The sequence below is a fragment of the Malurus melanocephalus genome, unplaced genomic scaffold (assembly GCF_030028575.1).
Source record: "Malurus melanocephalus ecotype Western Australia unplaced genomic scaffold, MMel_1.1 scaffold_178, whole genome shotgun sequence".
Taxonomy (NCBI): Eukaryota; Metazoa; Chordata; class Aves; order Passeriformes; family Maluridae; genus Malurus; species Malurus melanocephalus.
Genome location: NW_026623410.1, coordinates 425,581 through 447,898, shown reverse-complemented (window position 1 = coordinate 447,898; position 22,318 = coordinate 425,581). Strand labels below are relative to the sequence as shown.

The 22,318-nt window shown below is 37.3% G+C and overlaps 1 protein-coding gene across 1 annotated transcript in view; it reads right to left on the bottom strand.

Annotated features, from left to right (window-relative positions):
* DNM3 (dynamin 3) overlaps positions 1 to 22,318 on the bottom strand; it is a 169,678-nt gene that overhangs the window by 111,394 nt on the left and 35,966 nt on the right. The window contains exons 11-14 of the mRNA XM_057372765.1: positions 22,186 to 22,272; positions 20,160 to 20,230; positions 16,626 to 16,674; positions 8,135 to 8,248 (exon numbers count right to left, since the gene is read on the bottom strand). Coding sequence (XP_057228748.1) covers positions 8,135 to 8,248; positions 16,626 to 16,674; positions 20,160 to 20,230; positions 22,186 to 22,272 — 321 coding nt within the window. The remainder of the gene's footprint in view (positions 1 to 8,134; positions 8,249 to 16,625; positions 16,675 to 20,159; positions 20,231 to 22,185; positions 22,273 to 22,318) is intronic.

Below are 22,318 nucleotides of genomic sequence, written 5' to 3'. Positions count from 1 at the left end.
TATTCAGCCTCTCTTCCTTTATTTTATGGAAGATTATTTTTAGGATTAACTCAGTGGGGTTTGATCCATTATAGTATGAGTAGATTAAATTTTTATTCACATTCTGCTTTAAAGCGGAGTTACAACACACAGTTAAAAGTAGTTATCAAGAGAAAATCTGAAGCGACAGGAAGAAATTAAAGGAGTGGAACTACACTCAAACTGGCATTAATATTTCTCAGTCTCTAAGTATGATTGCTGTTTAAGGCATAGCAAATCTGAAAAGTTTTATGACTTAGATTTTGCTTAGGCGGTAGAAAAATGTTTCCAAATCTTGTTAAGAAACTCGCTCAGTTTTGCTTTCAAGGGGACTGTAATTGTTTGCAAATATTTTTTCTATCTAATGCTAATTTGCAAAGCTTTTTTTCTTTTTTTTTTTTTTTTTTTTTTTTTTTTTTTTTTTTTTTTTTTTTTTTTTTTTTTTTTTCTTTTTGTAATTCTGGTCTAGAAATTAAGAAAGGAAATACTGTTATCCAGGGAATAATAGGCTCTCCATGAAAGCAGTGTTGCAGATAGCCTGTGTTAACTTTTGCTAAATAAGCAAGGACAATGGAAACATATGGAACGAATGTTTCTCTTATCTCTAGTCCACTATTTGCATTAATCTTTATTTTAAATGACCTTTCTGGATTTAGGAAGTGATTCCCCTCCCATACGCCCATGACTCTTCAAAGTTACATTTTTAGACTGTAAGGCTGAGATCGAGGAGGCCCCCTTGGCATGGGGCTTGGAAAGGAGGCGGGAGGGGAGGGAAATGCAGTGTGCAAAGCAACAGATATGGAAAGAAAGGCTGTATTGTTAGCAATGAATAAGGAAGTATATCGACCTCGGCTCAGTAATCAAAACATTTTCAAASTGAATTAAATGATTCTACGCTTCTTAAAAAACTGCTGGTTTAGTTGAAACAATTTCTAGTTGATCTTAATCACAGAGAAGAGATTTCAATAGTTATAAAACAAGAGGCTTTAAAAATGCATGTCAACAAACAAAAGTAGGCTGCTATAAATATTTCAAGAGAAAAAAAAAACAAAAAACAAAACTCCACCAAATATTACTTTTTGTAGTACCAAAAAAATTAGCAGGACCCAATAAATACTTAATCATGGTGAGAGTTCTCTAAAACCAGGGCGATACCACTGCTTAAGCCTGTTGTATGAACTGATACACACTACCATAAAATGCACAAAAGCAGAAAAAGCAAATTAAAGCCAGTARGAACATTTAAATATGTGAGTATTTTAATATAATGAACTTTGTTTCATTTTTAGGGAGTGTATTTTTTTTAAAGTGCACTCAAAAAGATTAAATAGGGAAGAGGAAGAAAGTATTTCAAACCTTTTCCAGCTATTCCTTTAATGTTAAAAATAAAAGGAAAAGAGACAGAAGGATGGGGGGTAGTCAGTTAACTTTACAGAAATAAATATAGATCAAATAAACATCCAAATGTGAAAAAAACTAGTTACTTTAAAAAAACCCATGTCATTTGACATTTTTCTGCCTTGTCATTAAGCTGCATGTTGTCTTCTGTATTACCAATCCCAGTGCTATTTAGTGCATCTGTATTTTCAGAGCACTAAAGACACTGCTACCCTCCCCATGCTCCTTGCCCCCCTTTCTGTACTATCACCGTGCCTCCAGACCACCCAAGTATCAATTCTAGATRGAAAATATTATAACCAAAATAGCAAAATACCTGCATGAAAATTCCAGGCTTCTACATGGAATGTTTATTATAATCTTTCAATCAAAACCTTTTAAGCAGATTGGAAAGTGAAAAGCCCTAAACTTTAGTGTGTTGGGKTTTTTTTAAGTAATAGATTTTAATCAAGAGCATAACTTTACTTTGACTTGTAAAAGGCTTTGCTTCCTGAACTGTACTTTATTTAGAAAAAAAAAATCTTAACTGAAATACTATTAAGGGTCAGGTTTAAATCTACAAAAAGACAGGAAATGCCACAGTTAAGGATGAAACTTTCCTGAATTATTCTACTGTAGTTCTGTACCGCATTTTACACAGCATTGCAAAGCAGCATCTAAAAATAACGGCCTTCCCTTAAATAAAGAGTCCTGGTCACTACTGGAGGGAATTAATGTCTCAATTCAGTTTCCAAGGTACCAATATTTGAAGTCAGATCCTTAACACAGGTTTCTGTAAATATAATATTGGCAATCATGAGGTTTTTTTGTTTGTTACAAGTATTCTAAAATATTCTCAAGCCCTTTACTGACTCAATGTGTCAATCAGACACAGCACACAAAAATGTTAAGCCCTTATAGCAAGTTAACTACAATTTGAAAGAATTTCAGTTTTTTAAATAAAAATTAGGCGGAGATATTCATCAAGTCATGTCTAGTAGCACCCAATGCATTAACTGAAGGGAAAATAAACTTTCCTGTGTTTGAGATATAAAGCTTTTTGCTGATTCTTTGATGAATTCTCCTCATGTACAGTTATTAGAAAGACGGCATAAACTTTCCACTTACGACTTTCCTCCCAGCACAACTTCCCTGACATTTGCTAATAGCAAACCTATTCTATAAAATGCATACTTTTGTTCTTACAATAGTTTATACCATAGGTTGCCAGTGATTTTGACTGCACAATCTTTGTTATTTCAAGAAGGATCCATAACACAGAAAGTGAGACCTTGTTTTCTTCCAGACTAAAGATTTTTCATTTCTTTAGCAACTAAATGCAGCAGTTAAATCTGATGAAATCTATCAAACAAGCAGTGTATTATATTTATTTTAAAAGTTCTTCTAATTTGCTGCTTTTGCTTTTCTTCAAAATGGTCAAGCGGGTGGGAAGAAATAACAACTTAAAGCATACTCTTAAAATTTTACTTAGAGCTACAAAAATTTAAGTAAGGATATTATAAACTATTTAATGCATTGGAATGAATTTTTCATGTCTGAATTAGCTAGCCTTTTTTTGAGGTCGATTCATCTACTTAAAACATCTTATTCCCCCTTGTTAGGTTGAAGAAAAATTTTATTCACATAATTGATAAACTTAACTTGTATAGTCAATTTGTACATTAACTACAATGCATATCTGTYTTTATGGCAAAATTATTGGAGACAGAACACCTGAATAATTATATATTAATTTATTATTAGCCTAATTTAAAACCTCAGCACTATCCCCATCTTTAGTCTCTYGGTAAATTCATCCCTTTTATAATCAGTTTTTAGGCTGGACTTAAAATTGTTTGGCTGCTATTTYGTATGGGATATGTTTGAAAAGGGTTTGAAAGCACAAGTTTGTTGCTTACCTATGGTGGCACTAGTGAGCAAGAGAGACTCAAGAACACCATTATAAACCAGAAACATCTAATCTGGAGAGAAAATTAATACAATTATTCTTTTCACCCTTTAAGGTTCCAGTGTGTTTTAGGCCTTTTGAAACAATACCCCAATGATGTTGCAGATATCACTGCAAATTGGGTTACAGTCATTGTGTGTATTCTATATAGAGAAAATTCAGCAAAGTAGCACATTTTGTGATGTGAAATGATACTATTTGCATGCTTTTGATATACAGTATAGCCTATAGTTAACTGAAAAAAACTTACTGAAGTTTTACCAGGTTAATTTATTTTGYTAGATAGTGCAGATTTTGAGAGAAAGTTAATTTGAAATAACATGAAAAATACTAAAAGAAATATATTACATATTAGCAAAACTGCTGCAAAATGCAACCCATTTTCTTTCCAGCACGTWCCCTATAATGGGGTTAATGTGCAAGTGGCTGCCTCCATTTATACAGAAAGATTTTTATTTTTAACATTGCAGATTATTGTACTTATCTGCTCCTAGAAAATATGCACTGTATAAACATATCCTTTATCTTGAACTTCAGTATTTCTGTGCTTCCATGAGGAGTAAAAACATCTGGTTAAATTACAATGTGTGAGTATAATATGCAGGCAAAACCCTGTATGAATTGCATATAAAATAAACCATGGCTTCAGTACTTTTTGCTTCTCCAAATGTTCAGTGTGACCAGTCTGTTGAAATCGCATCCCTGATACGTCAGCACAATGATAACTCATGTACCCACAAGCTTCTTTTCTGAATAAAATCAAGTTCTGTTCTTGTTCTGCAGCTGCCAATGTTTTAAAGTTTAATTGTGTTATGTGTGTTCCCCCCACCAAATGCCCCCCAAAGCGGACTGGCACAAAGTGTTGCACACCAGCGGCGATGGCTCCAAGGGACTGGCTGGACGGAGTTGTCATGTGTCTGCCTGTCTACACTTGCTGTGCAGAACATCCTCTCACCTGTACAGCAGGCACAGACAGGCAGTCGCATGACAACCCAGCCTGAGGGACAGCTGCCAGTGGGACCCCGCTCTGACCCCAGAGCGTCTGCAGCACCAGCTCCAGCCAAGAGTCGCTCTGGACCTCAGACGGCCGGTCAGTAACCAAGCCGCGGGCTGCAACCCAGCCACAGTCAAACCAACACCGCCTCTGAAGTACAATAAAACCCACTGCTGAAATTTTTACTGTGCTTCCTATAGTACTCTTTTCCTAGGTGTTCTCATGAACTGGCTATCAGTAAGTTTTATTTGTACGCACCTCTGCCGCACCTCCGTATGTTTTGTTCTCCCATTTGCTTCCCAGGCGTAACTCGACTGTTGCTGTATAAAACCCACTGACATTCCTGCTCRCCACAGAAGCCAAGAGCAGCTTACTGTGTGGCAGTTAATTCTGTAAACGTACACAATGTCAGACCTTAGAGTAACTTCTCCCCTTTCCACTCTCTCACCTCCTCTCTTATTTATGTCATTTCACTCTCAAATCTCACACAGTTTTACAATTGGGAAGAAACTCTGAAATTTTAATACAAACTGCATCCATCACTGGATGTTGACAAAAATATTATTTCCTATTGAAACAGAATGGAAATATTTTCTTTGGAAATAAGACTGAAGGGGATTTCCTAATCAATATAAATTTCACATTTTTAGAAATTCTAATCCTAGAGTCYAGCTTGGCATCCTTTGCACACCAATAAGGCCAGTAAAATCTCTGGATGCTTTCAAAAGAATAATAAAATCACATTCTGTGACCACGCACTGTAAAAATGCTACACCACTTTACAAATGGCATAAATTTCTTTGCAGTAAGAGGTTTTTGATTCAAAAACTAGGATGACATTCCACATTCCCTAAGTCCACTTCATCCAAATTCACAAACTTCACATTTGCAGGTTGACTCTCAAATGAMCCTTAGTTAATGGTACTTAACAGAACAGTAACAACTGAGAGCTAAAATGCTCAGATTTAATAATTTGCATGTGTGTAGACGTGCCTTATAATACATCAGCTAGGATTACATGGRATACTCTACAAAATAAATCTCTATTTGTGAGGTCATTAAGTGTGCTGATCTTGCACTTGTTTACAAYAGCCTCAAAGCCAGCACACAGCATTTTCCTTGCTTCATTTTTAAGTAAAAAAGCACAAAGTCATGGTACTAGTCACACAGCAAAGTTATGAATAGAAGCAACTGTATGCAGGATCAGAAACTAAGCCAGGTTAGTACTCACAGAACTGATAATGTAACTGCTTTAAGCACACTGTTCAAACACCAACTTGGCATTTCTTTAACAATTATAAAAAGCATTATTAGACACTGAATCCCTCTCATCAGGAAGAAAATCCTGATGTATGTATGACAACAACAAAACCATGTGAAGAAACCAATTGTTTCTTTTCTAATATTGGTATCATAAAGCAAAATCTGAAATCTTTTGCCAAAGCTAATTGCTTCTAAATGGATTACACTGTGGATTCATCACTTATAAAAGCTGCACCTCACAAACAAAGGAATTTACATCCTTCTAACRGCACTAGCAAGCAACCACTAGTGATTTTGATCTCAGAGCAAATTCCAGTCCAGAAAACAGGCTCAGYTTACACTAGAGGGGGTACCCAGCCCTGGAGGCCCCAGCAGGCACTGTAGCTTTGCAAAGCACATTGTCAGAGCTCTCTGGTACAAAGCTGCTGCAGCATTCCTTCCTCAGGGGTACAGGCTCAGGGGGAACAAACTCCTCACCGTGGCAGSAGAAGCAAGGTGAGACCTGACTCTGCACCTTCCCCAGCTGCCATAGAAAGGCTCCTGGCCAGCCCCAGCAGGAGAATGAGAGCTCTGAACTGCCTCAACCTCGCAGGGCACAGCCAGACACACAAACACCAGGATCACTTCTCACATCACCGAGACTGCCATCTCACCGGGGGGAAAAACACCCCCACACAGCTACTTCAGTTATCAACTGAGGAGCCTTACAAATTTTTTCAGTCTTACTAAGAAGGTCCAGTACAAAAAAAAAAAAAAAAAAAAAAAAAAAAAAAAAAAAAAAAAAAAAAGAAAGAATTTTTTTAAATTAAAAAAAAATAAAAAGAAATTGTAACTTTATAAACTCTCATTATACAGCACATTATACAGCTAATCTGTACTTGAGGAGCAACTTCCCTCACCAGCAGAATGTCCAACAGTACTGTGATATTATCTTCTGTTACCACTCTAAGAAGTTCTGGAGTGATCTCCCATAACCTTAATTAACTACTGACATTTTTATGACTCTCAAAACATAACTGTTTGGTCATTAGGAGACATTATCTTAAAACATGCATATGGAAATCACACAGTTGACATTTCTTTCTGTGTACTATTCTGAAGTTCCCGGGTGACTCTCCTCAGCAGACAAACAAAACTATTTTTAAAGTTGCATGGCACGAGACATGCCATTAGCATCCTCAGGACCTTTTATATTTCACACTAAACAAAGATCAGATTAAAAAAAGCAACATCAAAACTATCTAAAAAAACTGCCACAGCTCATCTTAGATGCACCTCCAAAYGCTTGGGACAGAACACAGCCAGGGAAGTTAATTTTGCCACATGCTTGCTGTAGTTAGTTACCTGTATCTCACCTAAAAAAGAAGGTTATATTAACTTCTTCAAGGTAGATCACAAAAACCAGCAACTTCTAATTTTCAAATTCATAAAGTCACTAGTGCACGTTTTTTCAAATTACATTTCAGCAATCTGAGAGTAAAACTTCCCCTCTTGACACCTGTCCCTTGGCGCCTCCCCTCTGCCTGATGCGCACCAGATCTCCTCTTACAGTACATTTGAATTCCTTTAAAATTTAAATAAAAGGGCAAGGGGCAAAGGAAATCATAAGTTTTTTTTCAAATGTAGCCCAAAACCTAAATAAATAAACAAACAAACCAAAACAAACCTTAAAAAAACCTCACAAAAACTTTACCATAAATCTGAGAACACACATATTAATCCTGTTTTAACCTCCAAAACACTTTAAAAATACTGCTGGAATTTTGGATACAGTGCATCATTACAAACATAGTTGAAAAAGTAATTAAAGACAACACACAAGCCGCCTAACAATACAGTCAATAAAGCAAGCAACGTGGATGTCATTTTCACCAGAGAAATGTTTTTTCCAATTCCCATATTAGTCACCTCAGATTTAATGATCGCCCACAAAGGCACATTTTTTGTCAAATCTAAAAATCCAYACCAATCAGCTACAGAACTCTGCAGATAAGCCTTTCATCCTTGCAGAATTTAAGACCAAAACCAAGTTTTCATTAAATCAATTGCTGTAGTTACTTTCAGAAGTAACTTCATCCAGATAATTTATGATCAGCTTGCAGCAGATATACGAGCAGCCTAAGCAAGGGTAAGACAATAAGCATAATATTTCAAATGAGCATGGACTTTTTTTTTCTTTTTTTGAAGTAATGTATAGAAATCACAGAAGAAAAGATTTTTAAAAAACCAAAAACACACACACAAAAAACCCCAACTAAACAAAAAACCCAAAACAAAACAAAATAAAAAAATAGAAAAAAAAATTAAAAAAACCCCACTTGTTATCAGCATTTCAAAAGAAGTCTCAGAAAATCAGCATAATTTGTGAATCAAACCAGAAATTTAAAGAACACAGCTAAAACCTTAAAACAATTCAAGTTTACACAAGCTGATTTAATATTTTAAGTTGGTRTCAGAAGACTGTATTAATACTGGGCTTTTCCCCAATAGAAAAAAAGTTCTTCATTCCTTACCTCATCATCTTTATACCAGGACAAGCTTTCTGCAGTTAGAACGAACCAGTATTCCTTGGATCCTCCTTTCATGATGCCGATGTTGTTGATGGTGAGCCAGCCTTTCCGGATGACCTATGCAGAGGTGCAGTCAGGTACAAGTTTAGTTCATTACTCACTTGACATAGTTCTGCTGCTGCATTCATTCTTTTCAATAAAGACTTGCTAAATGAAACAAGAACACGTGCATTTTTTCAGTCTCTGGGAAATTCAAGAGTTTTTGTAGGTTTCTATCATTCAAAAAAAAAAAAAGTAATAAAGTGAGTATCAGTCAAAGAAAGTGTTTTCAGTCAAAAGCTGGAGAAAGAAAGAAGCCCATCAGAATGTTGTACTTACAGCAAGCATGAGTGTGTTAAGAAACATGTAAGCTGAAGATATTTGTTTGCTGTATAATAACACACTCTAAAATCCATGCCACTTTATCTCTGACTACACTGTTCTGGTCTAATTGTTAAGGGCATTTATAAAGGCAGATACCAGGAAAAGCACCTACATTCTGGTAAAGTGAGTGGCTTCTCACATTGGGAATTTTCAGAAGTGTTTGTATGGAGTGACAAAGGGGAAAGGTGTCCTAACTTAAATTAAAATTAAGGTAGGAAGTGGTAAGGAGAAGCATGTGAGAGCCATTTTCGTCTCATATAGTGGAAGAGAAAAAGAAAATAGGAAAAAAAAAACCAAACCACTATGGCAGCAACAAAAATCAGGGGGAAAACGGGTAAAGCAAAACTTTATAAAACAGATGCAAGCCAAAGATTAAAGAACAAATGGGAACATTCCTATAAATACTAAGGTCAGGAGGCTACAGCATGCATAGAGAAAGGGGAACAACAGAAAACCTAAGAGAAATGAGACAACTCCAGAGAGGAAGAACAGAGAATAACCATGAAAACTCATTTACAGATCAAATGGAAACTTTCAATTTTATTGGAACAGTTACTGTTTTCCAATATAAATGCGAAAGCAAATACTCCTTCCTACCATACTCTGAACAAGATAACAGAAGTCTCCCAATCACACAGATACAAGGAACCTCAGTTCTTTTCTTTGTCTGCACAACAACACCCTTCACTTGCCTGTGAAATATTGTGATGGAAAGAAATGCTCAGAGAAGCCCTTCAAAGCCCCTCAGCAAGTCCCACAGGCACAGGCATGTGTGATCAAATATGAGTTTTCTCTTGTATTCAAAAAAATATGAGACCAACATTCCTCTCACACGGCTTTACAAGACCTATGACTCCAAAACCAACAACTCACCAGAGAAGAACGTGGCTCACTATCACTTGCCATCTATAAAAGTTTCAGAACCAGAATTCACCCCTATTCAGCATGGRTGTTCATGTAAGATCCTAAAAATAACAGCTTTAGTTTTGCATAGAACAAGGGACTSAATTATATTTGGTAACTAAACTAAAGAAGAGATCCAAAGGTGCACCTGAAAAGCAGGATATTGTATTGGAAATGCACATAATCCAAGAGCATAAATTTTGTTTCAAGGAAGATGAATGCGTTTTCCCAATTACCACCAACCAGGCTAGTAATGTAAGAAAAGCCCTGAAGATCCAAAACCAGGCTGTAAGTTTGCAGCCTGTAAGAAAATCTCTAAGAAAGCATTGATTTGGTTCTAAAGCCACAGTAAGGGATGAGAGAACTGGACATGACTCCTGTCAAGAGACTCAAGGGTATGGCACAAGCAGATTGGATGAAGCAGCCTGTTCCACATAGGTTTCTACAAAAGTGGGTCAGGATTTTTAATATTCATGTTCACTGGGGGGAAAAAAAMCCCTAACTGGAGAGGGGCATTCGTGAGTACAAACATACATGGAATGCTTGCCTCAGTGCAAGTAAAGGGAAACATAGTGATAAGAACTTGATTACCCATCAAATCTTCATTTCATTTTATGATGTTTATTCARATAAGTTTTTGATAGGAAACAAGTAATATGTATACACAGCCAGGGTACTGGCCTTCAGCAGCTGCCACAGGRCAAGTTGTAGAACCAAACTAACTCTACTTTTTCCTTCTGTGCTGAACTAAACAAATGCAAAGGGAAAAGTTTTTTGGGAAAAGCATTGAATTCAAGGTCCCCCATTCACTTGAACTTAGGTGTGCAGGAAGGGGASCTGTATTTGCACAGCAGACTAAAGACTTTACAGCACTTGTGCACAGATGGTTCTTCCCATGCTATAAAGAAACTGAAATAAGAGGCTGGGAGGGAGGATGCTGTTGAACCATAATGTCTGCAATTGAAAATGCCATATTGCTCCATATAAAACTTGTATCCACACACAGGAAGATCAGGCAGCCTGGCCAGCACCTGGTTTGGAGAAAATTGTTTTGAGGAAATATCTCAGAGAAAGTAAAAGATTTGAAGACAGATGTCAGAGAAGATAAAGAGGTGGTTTCTAGAAGCAAACCAGTCAGGAAGACCTGAGCGGCAGTTCAAGAACTTTACAGGTGATGAGCACTTCAAAGGGAAGGGAAGTAGCATTCTTTGCTTATTCCATCCAGGCCTCTCCCTTACTGTTACCATAGGCTCTGTAACACCTTAGTAGAGTCAAATTTTCTCAATCTGACAAGAAGGCATTTGTGGTAGAAGTCTCAGAACAGACCAAGCCAACATTTTAAAAAGTAAACTATACATGCCATTTAAGAAGCGTTTCAATACTGCTAAGGTAGGAATTGTCATACTCCAGTCCAACACGTSTCCCATAAATGTGCAACCATCACCGGGTGTAGACAGAAACCAGCTGACTTTTTAATATAAGCACTGGTCACCGTCTTGTAAAGGAAGAAATTTGCCAGTTGTTTCTTCAAAAATCTGTGTGCCAAGGATTAGATCCAGCTGTCATTCCCACGCAACACTGCATGAAGAGCAGGACATCAACCTGCAGCAATGTCCTGTGTGTGTGTTTTCCATATGAAATTTCTATATCTGTTTATCTATACCCCTCTGGGAAAACAGGGTGCTATGTTCTTTAAAATATCTTTGACTCTGCAACAGATCATAACAATGTAAAACACTAGGAAGCTGCTCCAGGGGACACCAAGAGGGAGATGATGAGCTTAGTGTGCTAAGCCTCATGTCCTTTTCACAGAATTTTTCCTGTTTCCCAGGCACATTCTGTTAACTACAAAAAGCTACACTCAGAGAAGACACAGCATCAGTGTGCATTAGACATAAAGGAGAGGGAGATGTTGGATCAAAATATAAGTGCTAGACAAAGTGAGATAAAGCAACCTACTTTCCAGAGAAGCTGAATTGCACCTTAGACTCCAGACAATTTCGCAAAAAGAAAATCCTTCAAGCTGTATTTTAGAAGTGTTCCTCCCTAAGGAATAAGAAGGTAAGATTTTCAAAGGCACTTYTGAAGTTAAAACTCTGGTGAAGAGCTATTGTTTTGGAGTTCTTTTGAACTGTTATGTTTGCTTTGTTTTATAGTACTTCAGCTTGAAACATGCAAGTCCTGTGTTTCATCATTGTTCTCACTAGTTCATTTTCTCATTGGGGTGTAACTAAGAGATCCATTTCAGTATTTTCTATCATATTTCTAAATGTCATTCTGTGMAGACCGGATGTCAGTGACATGAGTTATGAACTCCAGGAAGGTGAAAAATATGGGCACTGCCAGAAGCTGCTGGAGACAATATTCTGACCGGTAGTTGGACTCCATGCACAGGATGAACAAGAGATGACACAGTTCCTTCCTTCAGGATCCTGATACCTAATCTGGGTGACTGAAAAATGAAACTTAGAGGCTCTGAATGCACATGAACAAGCCAGAAGGAAATAATTTTCTCATAGTTCAGCTGCACAAAACCCAAATCATATTTGTTGTTCTTACTCTCCACCACTTCATGGATAAACAGGAAAGTAGGATTTTACACAATAAGCACAATTTATGTGTTGCTGTATGACTTTAATTGCAATAAATCAAATAAGGCATTTGTAAAAGAAATATATTCAAGGAAATGGGACACTTTCTGATTCTTTAAAGAAGTATTTGAAACTATCGGAAGGATGATTTCAAGATAAGTGAGATACATGAAACTGGGCAGACAAATACAAGTGTGAGAATCATGAGACTGGACACTCCCACAACACCACAAGCAGCAGCACTTGTTAATATAACACCAATAAAGTTGTGTTGCGTAACTCCATTGAAATAATTTTGAACACAGAACACAACTCCCAGTACCACTCTATCTTCCARTCACTGTCACATAATGATATGTGCTACCAAATAGTAAGCATAGGAGAGAATAAAAATTGCAAGAACTGCTCAGGGAGGCATCCTTACAAGCTTTCTCCAGTTATGAAGATCCTCATACTACAGAAACTATAATGTATTAGAGGAAACCTACTACAGTATTTCACTTTGGTAATTTGCCAAATGTCACAGCATGAACTGATCAGATCCGTTCTGATACTCAACACCGCCAAGATCTTGTGACATTGCTTCCCTACAAATCACTGCACAATGTATTATGTAACTTAAGAATGACAGTGGCTAAAGTCCTAAAACCATGTCTGCTTTAAAGAAAAATTTAGTCTTTCCTGAAGCAAAGCTCTCAGGGATAAAAAACTGAAAAATGCTTCTGCATATAATTAAAGATTGAAGTAAGTCAAACATGAAGGAATATAAACCAAAAAAATAGTTAAAGGCCATTTAGAACAGCAATAGTCTTCTAAGACTTGATTAAGTGAACATTCAAAACCATCAGGTCTCATGCTGCTAAATTTTGAAATATTTTTGAACGTTAGATCATGGGCACTCTTTATAAAAATACTGACATTTCTTAAGGGAACAGTTTTGTCATGACTTTTTATGACCACGTCACTGACCATGGCACAAGTCTCCATTTCCATCTGGTTGCTTAAAAAATTTCTCTAAACATTTTTCTCCTGGGCCATGTGAGATAACAGGATTTAAGTATATCTGAAGAAAAGAAACAGCAAAGTATGCTACAAAGCAGGATTAAAAAAAAAATAAATAAATAAAAAGGGGAGGGCAGTATGTTACTAGGGGAAAAGTTACCTATTAGAACTATAGTTCTTGTTCTAAGAACAAGCTGATGGCATATGAATGCTACTTGTGCCTGGAATAAATGAATCAGATTGCTGGTTTAACTCTATAAAAGAGGCAGGTCAAACAAAGCCYTCAGACCAAACCTCCACATCACTTGGACACTGCCATGAGACTCACAGTTCACATCAAGCCCTTTCTCCAATTACAGGGCTACTTCAAGCACAGCAGCAGATTTTGCCACAGAAGCAAAACACAAAATAGAGTCTCATATAAATTCTAAATAAATCTCTATAATTTGAGTGTCTTGCATTCTCACAAACATCAATTAGGCATGGAGCAATGACACCTTCCTCTTTAAAGCTTTATCATGAAGGGGAGCTTAAAACATTGAATTTTAGTCACCAAAACAAATCTCAGCACACAACATGTACAGTTAAGAGTGGATCAGCTTTCAGGAGCCAAACCTTGCTAGTGTGCTGTGTAAAACCAAGCATTGCATGGATTACTTCAAGCAAATTAGAAGACAGACTAACCTGTGGCTTAAAAAGAAACTTTGTGGAGTCAGGTCAAAACCTCAGGCGGTAGCAAAGAAAAGACAAACACAAAAAGCCAAAGATTAAGCGTGAGAGGATAAATTAGTAGTAGAGCAAAAAAGGAGAAAAAAAAACCATGTTAAGAGGAATTCGCATTATTATCCAAAAATAAGGTGCTGCTGTGTTCATCTTATTTCCGAGAAATACAGAAAGAGTTAATAGTTATCTGCATCATTCCAGTTCAAAGCAAGCTACTAAAAAAGAAAAGCAAATGAGCATCCCACTATTTGAGGAAAAATTCAGTAATCTGGATCTCCCCAAGGGATTCAATTCAACTGCTGTTAAAAACAGTACTGCCTAATCCACTGATTATAAGTTGAATTGAAAATGACAACTAATAGAATTTGATGATGTGGCAACAAACTGAAAAAATGTATCTTTTCATCACAGGTATTACCAAAGATGACACAAAATGCAGAAATTATTTCTCACACCTAACCATCACTGAACTGGTAGTAACTCGTTATAAAATTAACTGCAGTTTAGACAATTAATTCTAATTAGTAATATTAAAGACATTCACATATTTATTTACTCATGAAGTGGAAGGGTTAGAAAAGAGTCTGTCCGTGATATATTGATCCTCCTTGGTGCTACAAAAAGAATGCTAAAAAGGCTTTAAATATTTTAGTTCATAAAACTCACTTTTTCTATCAGAAGTAATTCCTTGACATAAACAAAACAYCAAGAACAGTACCTGTATCCATAAACAGCACGTTCATTTACACGAGAGCTAATGTTTCCTTTTGGTTACCAGAAACTTATTTGCCCACCTTTCAAAGAGAGGTTTACTATGAATAGAGGCACTTACATCAGATAAAAACTGCTTTCCAGTTATATAATAAAATAAACATCAAGTAGTCATTTTAGTTTGAGAAACTTGGTAAATTATAMAAATATTAATTCTATACAAAGTCTTCTACAACATTTTAAGTTATACTAGTTCAGACTGGTAACAGCAGGTTAGTAGCAGTTACGTGATGAACTGCAATTACACTTTGTTGAGGAAGTGTTAGAGACAAGACAGCTTAACATTAAATAGTTTAGCAGCAAGTATTGGACAAACCAATGAGTTAGAGACAAACTTTGCCCTCTGAGAAGCTAAATGAAAAAGCAACAATAAAGCTTACAGAACTTAGCTCGTACAATTTGCCTTGAAGGCGGTAGATTGGTTCCCTGAAATAGCAAATTGCAAAAATGAWGTTTTATTTCAGAAACATTTTCTCATTCTTTTCAACTCCAAACAATCAACTTACAAACATCTGTTTATTATCTCTACAATAAAAGGTTCAGCAAAGTCCTTTATACCACAAGTAACCAACTTTCAACATTGAATTTAAAACACCAAGCTTTTTTTCACTTCCTTGGAGAGAAAACATTCACTCCATTWAAAAATCATTCATTTTATTTGTGTATTTTTGAAGAGCCAGATAATTGGTCGCTTTTCCTTTTATGGGACACWCCAAAGTGATGACAGTCGTTGTGTTTGACACATGTTCCGGCACAGCTAGATAAGAAGGAAATCTCTCCTCAGAGGGGAGAGGCTGCTCTTTGAAGCCATTGCAGTGTTTAGACCTTCCAGTTGGGTTTTTTTTTTAATTTTAATCCAAACCATATATTACATCAAAAATGCCACTCATGCTGGTCAGGCTGTGGGGAACCATCACATCCAAGAAGTTACTGGATTATTTTAAGAAATATCTTGAAAAGAACTAGTAATTTCTTGGTGAGASGAAGAGATTGAATTTCCAGCCCCAAAAAGATGACTGCATTTCCAGAAAATGCCAAGAACTCTTGTCTACAACAGCAGCAGAGTAGGAAACTTACTGAAATTTCAGGTTTCTCGCCTGGATCTAAACTCAGAGGTCACATTTGAAAACCTTGACCGCTCACCTCCCAGGCATTATTTAACCAAATTGCATGTAAAAACACCAGGAAGATGTTAAATACTGGTAATTATGCAACRCTTCATTGTTTTATTTTTGCTACCATTTTTTGTTTCATTCTCAACGATGTACTAGTTCCATAACTACTTTTTTTTCTGTTTGAGACTTTGCAAAACCCTCAAAGTGAGCAGAAACTCTCCAAGTTGTAGCATTTTCATTATTTTCACCTCATATTAAGAAGAGGACTGATCTTGAAAAGTACTGAGAACCTCTGGCCCACATAAAACAGAAAAAGAAGGCAGGCTCAGGAGCACCAAGCACTTTGCAGAACCAATCCCATATTCTTATTTCACAAAAAGAAACAAACAATTAATTTCATTAATGCATCTCAGTGAAGATGCTAATTAATCTGAGACCATCAACCAGTATTCTTCATTTACTTCAAGAAAGGTCTATRGTAAATAGTCAACAACTGTGTGAAGTCAACCGAAAGACTGCAGAAGAAGTAAAGGCAAATCCACATGGGTTTGCTGAATTACCCTTCACTGCTGTTCAGCTGTGAACACACGAGAAGCAGCAAAACACTATGACAAAGCACACAGAAGCAAGTACTCACCAGCATTTGGGATTCTGAAATTCACAGGTTTGCAGTTAATGACAAAACACTGCTGTGTAACATGAGAGATTCAATGCACTAAACAGCGTGGGAGGGGAGACACCAGCAGTGCAAGCAGCAGCAGAAATGCTAAACAGTAAATGATGATAACAATGGAAGTCAGGTGGCTTTGAAAAGTTCAGCAAAACAATGCAATGAGGACACATTTATGTATGTTTGAAGCAAAAAAAGGTAAATGATACACTCACAACAAGAAAATGCAGCCAAGAAAACCAAAGAGCTTGGATTAACTTGCACATGCCATTATCCATTCTCTGTTAGGTGCCTACCTGATTTCCCACTGCACTTTTGTTAACCTGACTGCTTCTTTGTTGGGCACTAAGGGAAGCAGAGGAAAAGAGTTATACTGAAGAAACTTGAACTAAGCCAGTTCCTGAGGAATAATCTTAGCAGCAATAATTTTGATTCCAGCAGAGAAAGCCCGATTAACGCAGCAAAAGAAACACGGGAAAATCATTGCATATCTGTGCATATTTCAACAGCTTCTCTACCTGCTTATATTTGCCTGCTAAAGACAGAAGGCACATGCACAGCAAATATCTCCTACTAATCATCTCCTTTGCAACAACATCCTTCTTGGATTGGTAAAGGTTACTAAAAGCACAGAGAAATTATGGCTCATGTGGGTAACTTTGGAAACATTAGCCTCTATAAATATTCAGAAGAGACAAAAAACAAGCCATTTCTGTTATTTAGAGCAGTACAACAAAATCCTCCCCTGCAGGAGGCTCCTTAATAGCTTTGTCTTGACAGTTTGTTTTGGATATTATTCTAATATTTATATGCACTTTGACGGTGTAAAAATAACCAATGGATGAAGCCATCATAAAGTTGGTTCAAAGCTAAAATTTTATAAGAATAGAGCACATTTGGAATTAAACCATATTTAAAATATTTTGTTCAATTCTTGGACTTCGGTGATCCCAGTTCCTGAAACAAAACACACTCCTGTCTCAAAACCAAACAAGTTCCCATTAATTCTAAAAGCATTTGCATTATGTGGCAGTTTGTGTTAGGCCACAAAATTAAAATATTGCTGGAAAGAAGAAAAGCATTCAGAGAGCAGGCTTTGGCTACTCAGCCACCAGCACTTCATTGGTGACAGGAAGTTTTGTTTGGATTAGATTATACCATTTCACCAGTCATTGATTAACTGAAGAAAAAAGCATCCATATTAGAGCAGCTACAAAGGCTGCTCTGAAACACAAAGGCAGAGAGATGTGCTTGGATTAGAGCCTATGGGCCCATCCTGCTGCTGTTTGCTGCACAGCTGCTGCTCCAAAGAATTGATGAAGCACCAAAATGAACCCTCGTCCAAATTCTGATCCTGCCCTTTGGACCACACTATCAAACCAGCAGTCCACATGTTGTCTGTGAGAAGATCTACAAGGATATTTATTCCATGTGCCTACTCACTGTGTTCAGCTCAATCATCCTGATGCTTTTGAYCAAACAACACTGCATGTCCCTGGTACATCATCTGAGTTGCATAAGATTTGATACATAAACCATGATTAAATAAAGTGCACACAGAAAACACACCAATAACTCCTTGTTTGTGTTCTTCATTTTATCACCTTAGGAAAGCTAATTAGACCATTAACATCATACTAAGAAACCCRTGCCTTTTAGAAATAGCCCAGCAAYTGGTCCTCTACTTACTGTTCTAAAAATAAATTACTCTTTATGTAGTTTGAAGCATATAGCTGTGTCCCAGTTACACCAGCTAGAAACAAACCCAAGCCCAGAATGTTGCCATTAGTTCTGCCAAATGAGACAAATATTAATATTCTAAGATTCTGCAATTTTATAACTATGCAAATTTGTTCTAAATACTGGCATCCTTAAATCCCTCTCAAGACAATTCACATCRCACTGTACCTGCCTCAGGCCCTGCAGTGGTTCAAGGAAGTTTGAAATGTCTTCTGCTCTCATTATTATGATCAAAGTCCACAAGACTTACACTATTAAAACACTGCAGCCACAGGAGACAAGGGGCTAGAAGGCTCAGCAAAGGAAAGGAAACACCAGGGAATCTGGAATCTMCAGTCCAGGATGTTTAGATACTGCAGAAGCCCTTATGCTACCCAAATTATTTCATTTTCCAGTTCTAACATAACTACCATAACAATAATACTCTCATAGTTTCAAATTATATTTTCTCCTGTTTGTCTCTTAAGTGAACATATTTTAAATTCTTCTTTGCTATCTAAATTTTCTCTTTCAGTTGAGCAGAAGTCAACAAGGATACTTTCCTCCCCATCCATTCCAGCCTAGAGAAAGCCTTGCTTAAACTTACCAGTGAACTTAAACAAAGAATCACTTGTTATTTGTTTATGCCCCATACACAGCACTCGGGGATTTCCAGATCTCAGCTGGCAAAAGGGGAAGCAGCTTTCCCAAGAAATTGAACTCAGGAATTGCAAAGACACAGCAGCAAGGACCATGGACTGAACTACAGGCTGAAGGAGCAATATCCATGAGGGGAATTTTTCCAGGGGAGAAACATTATGAAATAGCTCCAGATACACCTGGAACTTCAGAATCCAATACTATAAAATATGGAAAGTTCCAACTTGACACAAACCAATGTATTTTCACAGTAAGGAAAGGCAAGCATTGGAATGGGCTTGCACAGAAAGGCTGGAGAATCTCCAGTTTTGGGAATTCTCCAGATCTGATTGGACAAAATCCTGAATAACCTGGTCTGAACTYGGCATGGACCCTCCTCTGAGCAGGAGGTGGGTCTATGTGACTCTTCAAGGTCACAACACACACCGTGAATATACATGGAGTGTTTTTAGCAGGCTTTTTCCTGTCAGAAAAGGATGAAGAGTAGCAAATAGGCAGGTTGTTATCTTGACCTCTAGAAGGCCAGCTACCATTCCTACAACATCCTGTCATTTGTCAAGAGAACTGATAAAGATATCCAGGACCTCTAAACAATTCTAGAGAAAGTTGCTTAAACCAAACCCATAAATAGTGCTTGGCTTTGCCTTCTCCCCTCTCAGCTTCCTGAACTCCATGTTTTAAACCTTCGAGGCACAATGCCAAAGAAGTGGACCTTCCTTCATTGTGCTAACTAGAATTGGCCAGACTCAAATACATACTRTGGTGCCAAAATTTGTTGCCAGCATCCCACATGGCCGAAACCTGCTGTGATTCCAGTCRCTGTTATGGCAAATATGGCATGAATATGTCTGAAGGAACATTTCTTCTTCAAAGAGTGCAGACATCTTCAATGTTTTCACTAGTGTCAAAATGTTGGTATGAAGTCCCTGAGGCACAAATTGCTGGAAACTGAGGGAGAACATTCTGGAAAATATTCTCACAGCCTTTTCAATTAAGCGAGGAGAAYGTCAAACCAGGCCCTGCAGGGCATTCTGCTACTATTATTCTCTACAGCCAAACAGCAGGCACACTTATAATTCAGTGACATCCATTATTCTGAGCAAAACTGTTTCACACAGAATCACAGCTCCCAAAGTATGCATTAATAACAATGTAAAAAGACCACCAATACCCATCTCTGAGGTCCTGAAATACATGTGATTSCAGACCAACACARGMTCCAGCTTCACTGAAACCAGGCTTGTGAACTGGGTGAACACTCCCCTGCAACTGGGACAGAGTTCAACACTGTGGATTTGAGAAAGAGCATGGTCCTGCATGTTTGGGACTCTGCAGCTTGTATCTTCACTGTCACACTTCAGGGCTTGTGTTCTGAACATAATAAGAAAGCCCCAAGCAAATAAACAAAAAAGCCTARCAGTGTCTTTATAACAAGGTTTTCATCTACTTACTTTGCAAAGCCAATGAAGTCTTCATGGTTGGTGTTGATATAAGAAACCTGGATATCAATGAGCAGCAGCATCTATTATGGGAGAYAGGAGAGCAAAATAGGATGGGTAAGGTGGAAAAGAGAGATTGAAGAAAAGGAAGGGAGGARAAAAACAGAACTCTTGAGCTCTCTGCATTACAGAATATTGCTTTCGTAATTTTTCAAGCCAAAGGCAATATTTTCTAAATTCCTCTGCTTCTGTTCTGTGCTTGTTTAATAAGTTAGACTACAGAAGTCCTATTCCCTCTTCTTACTTTTTTTCCTAACAGACCTCATTTTTCACTATCTTGGCCCTCATTCATTCCATTAATACCAATCATACATGGGAAGAGAGAATTTTAATAATTATATAACACAGAATCCAGCTCTGCATTTTGCAAGCTAAGCAAAATTCTGTCTATCTGGAACATTCCAGCCAAGCCAGCAAGGAATCCGAACTTTAAACCTAAAATCCAGGTACCTACAGTTTCTTTAYATATCACACAAAGCAGGGATAAGTAATCCAGTCCTGGCCCAGAAAATGTCCAGACCAGGCACCAGACAGCCATTCTGGTGTGCACATCTGAACTGAGAGATGGGCTATCACCAAAATAACAGAATGATTTGTGTRCTTATCACTTGTCAGTCCTTCAACAGCCCAGGGAGAGCTTGATTMAACCTAGACAATCTAACTCAGTATAGAAATTGCTAAGATATTAGTAAACCCTTCCCACCCTACAACAGGCTATGGGAAATGCAGGAGATCGCACTTCACCCCTATCTTTTCAGACTTGCATTTWTCAGAGGGAGCAAGGAAGAAACCTATTGCTACCAAATGGTAGCATTTAATCTCTTAAGTCTTATTTCGGCACAGCTCCTCAAATGTCACATTACTCCCAAATTCTTCACCATTTCCAGATGATAGTAGATGCCACACTTAGACTTAAATCCCCACTAATTTTTTGCTCCATCTCTTACCTCTGAAAATATTCTCACTAGTGTTTTGATTTATTAAGGATAACTGCTAACAGCATAAATAATGATGTGAATGTGACAATAACCTATTTGGTTAATTTTTGGCATTTACAAATATCCCATATTTTGTACTTAGTTCTGGGAAATAGTCAGGTATCTGCACAAAACGAAGAATGGGAAAATAAAACTGAATTATTTTAAACAACTTGTATTTTCTCAAAAATTTTGAGATAACTGTCTCCAAACTAGAACTCCCTGCATGTACAAGCACAGCTATTTTTTTTAATTATTTTTAAGAACTACATTTGCAGCACAGATTAAAGAAGCAGAATGTGCTGCACAGCTCCCCAGCTTGCATAGGGACAGGACTAGAGAGSCAGGAATTCAGAACAGCTTAGGAACTCTGCCAAGTTCTTCTTCCCCAGTATCTCTATTGTCACTCTCTGCASTGTCCAGACAATAATTCCTCCAATGGAGTTTTCACTCCAATGGATTTTCTCACATGTAATCYAAGATTTGCAGTTTCCTGGATCAGGAGTGTTTAGCTGGGTGATGAATGTTTTAACCAAATTTCTCTGAATTTTCTTATTTTAATTTTTTTTTTTCACTTGAAAGAAACTTGTCACTCCATCAAGAGTCCCAGTACAACTGTTTGTGAGCCTCACTGTAATTAGAGTGAGGGGTTGGTGCATGGGATGGGTATGTTAAAAACATACGTAAACAAAGTAGAAACAGGCTATTCCTGTGTGTATTTGTTTAATCAATAATGGATTTCCCACAAACAGCTCCAGTGGCACAGCTAAGAAGTTGGCACACTGGCACAGGAACAAACCAACACTATTTTAAGCCACTACTTAACTTTGCTGTAACAATCATAGTCTCTGTCAAAGATCAGTGTTAAGCAATTTTTCTTCCTCTCTAAAATTTGCAGCCTATTAAAAAAACCAGAATCTTTCATTGTCCTACTGCCCTTTGTATATAAGAACTGTTCTCCCTCACACACTTCCCCAAACTGTCAGATCTCCTATTCTCACCTGATCCTTGGTCTTCTCTTCTCTTTCACGAATGTAGCCAGCAACAATTCTTTCTGTTTCCTCACACAACCTTGGATATGTTGCCAACTGAAACACAAAATTAACAGCAATTTACACCTGCAGAGGGGCTTGA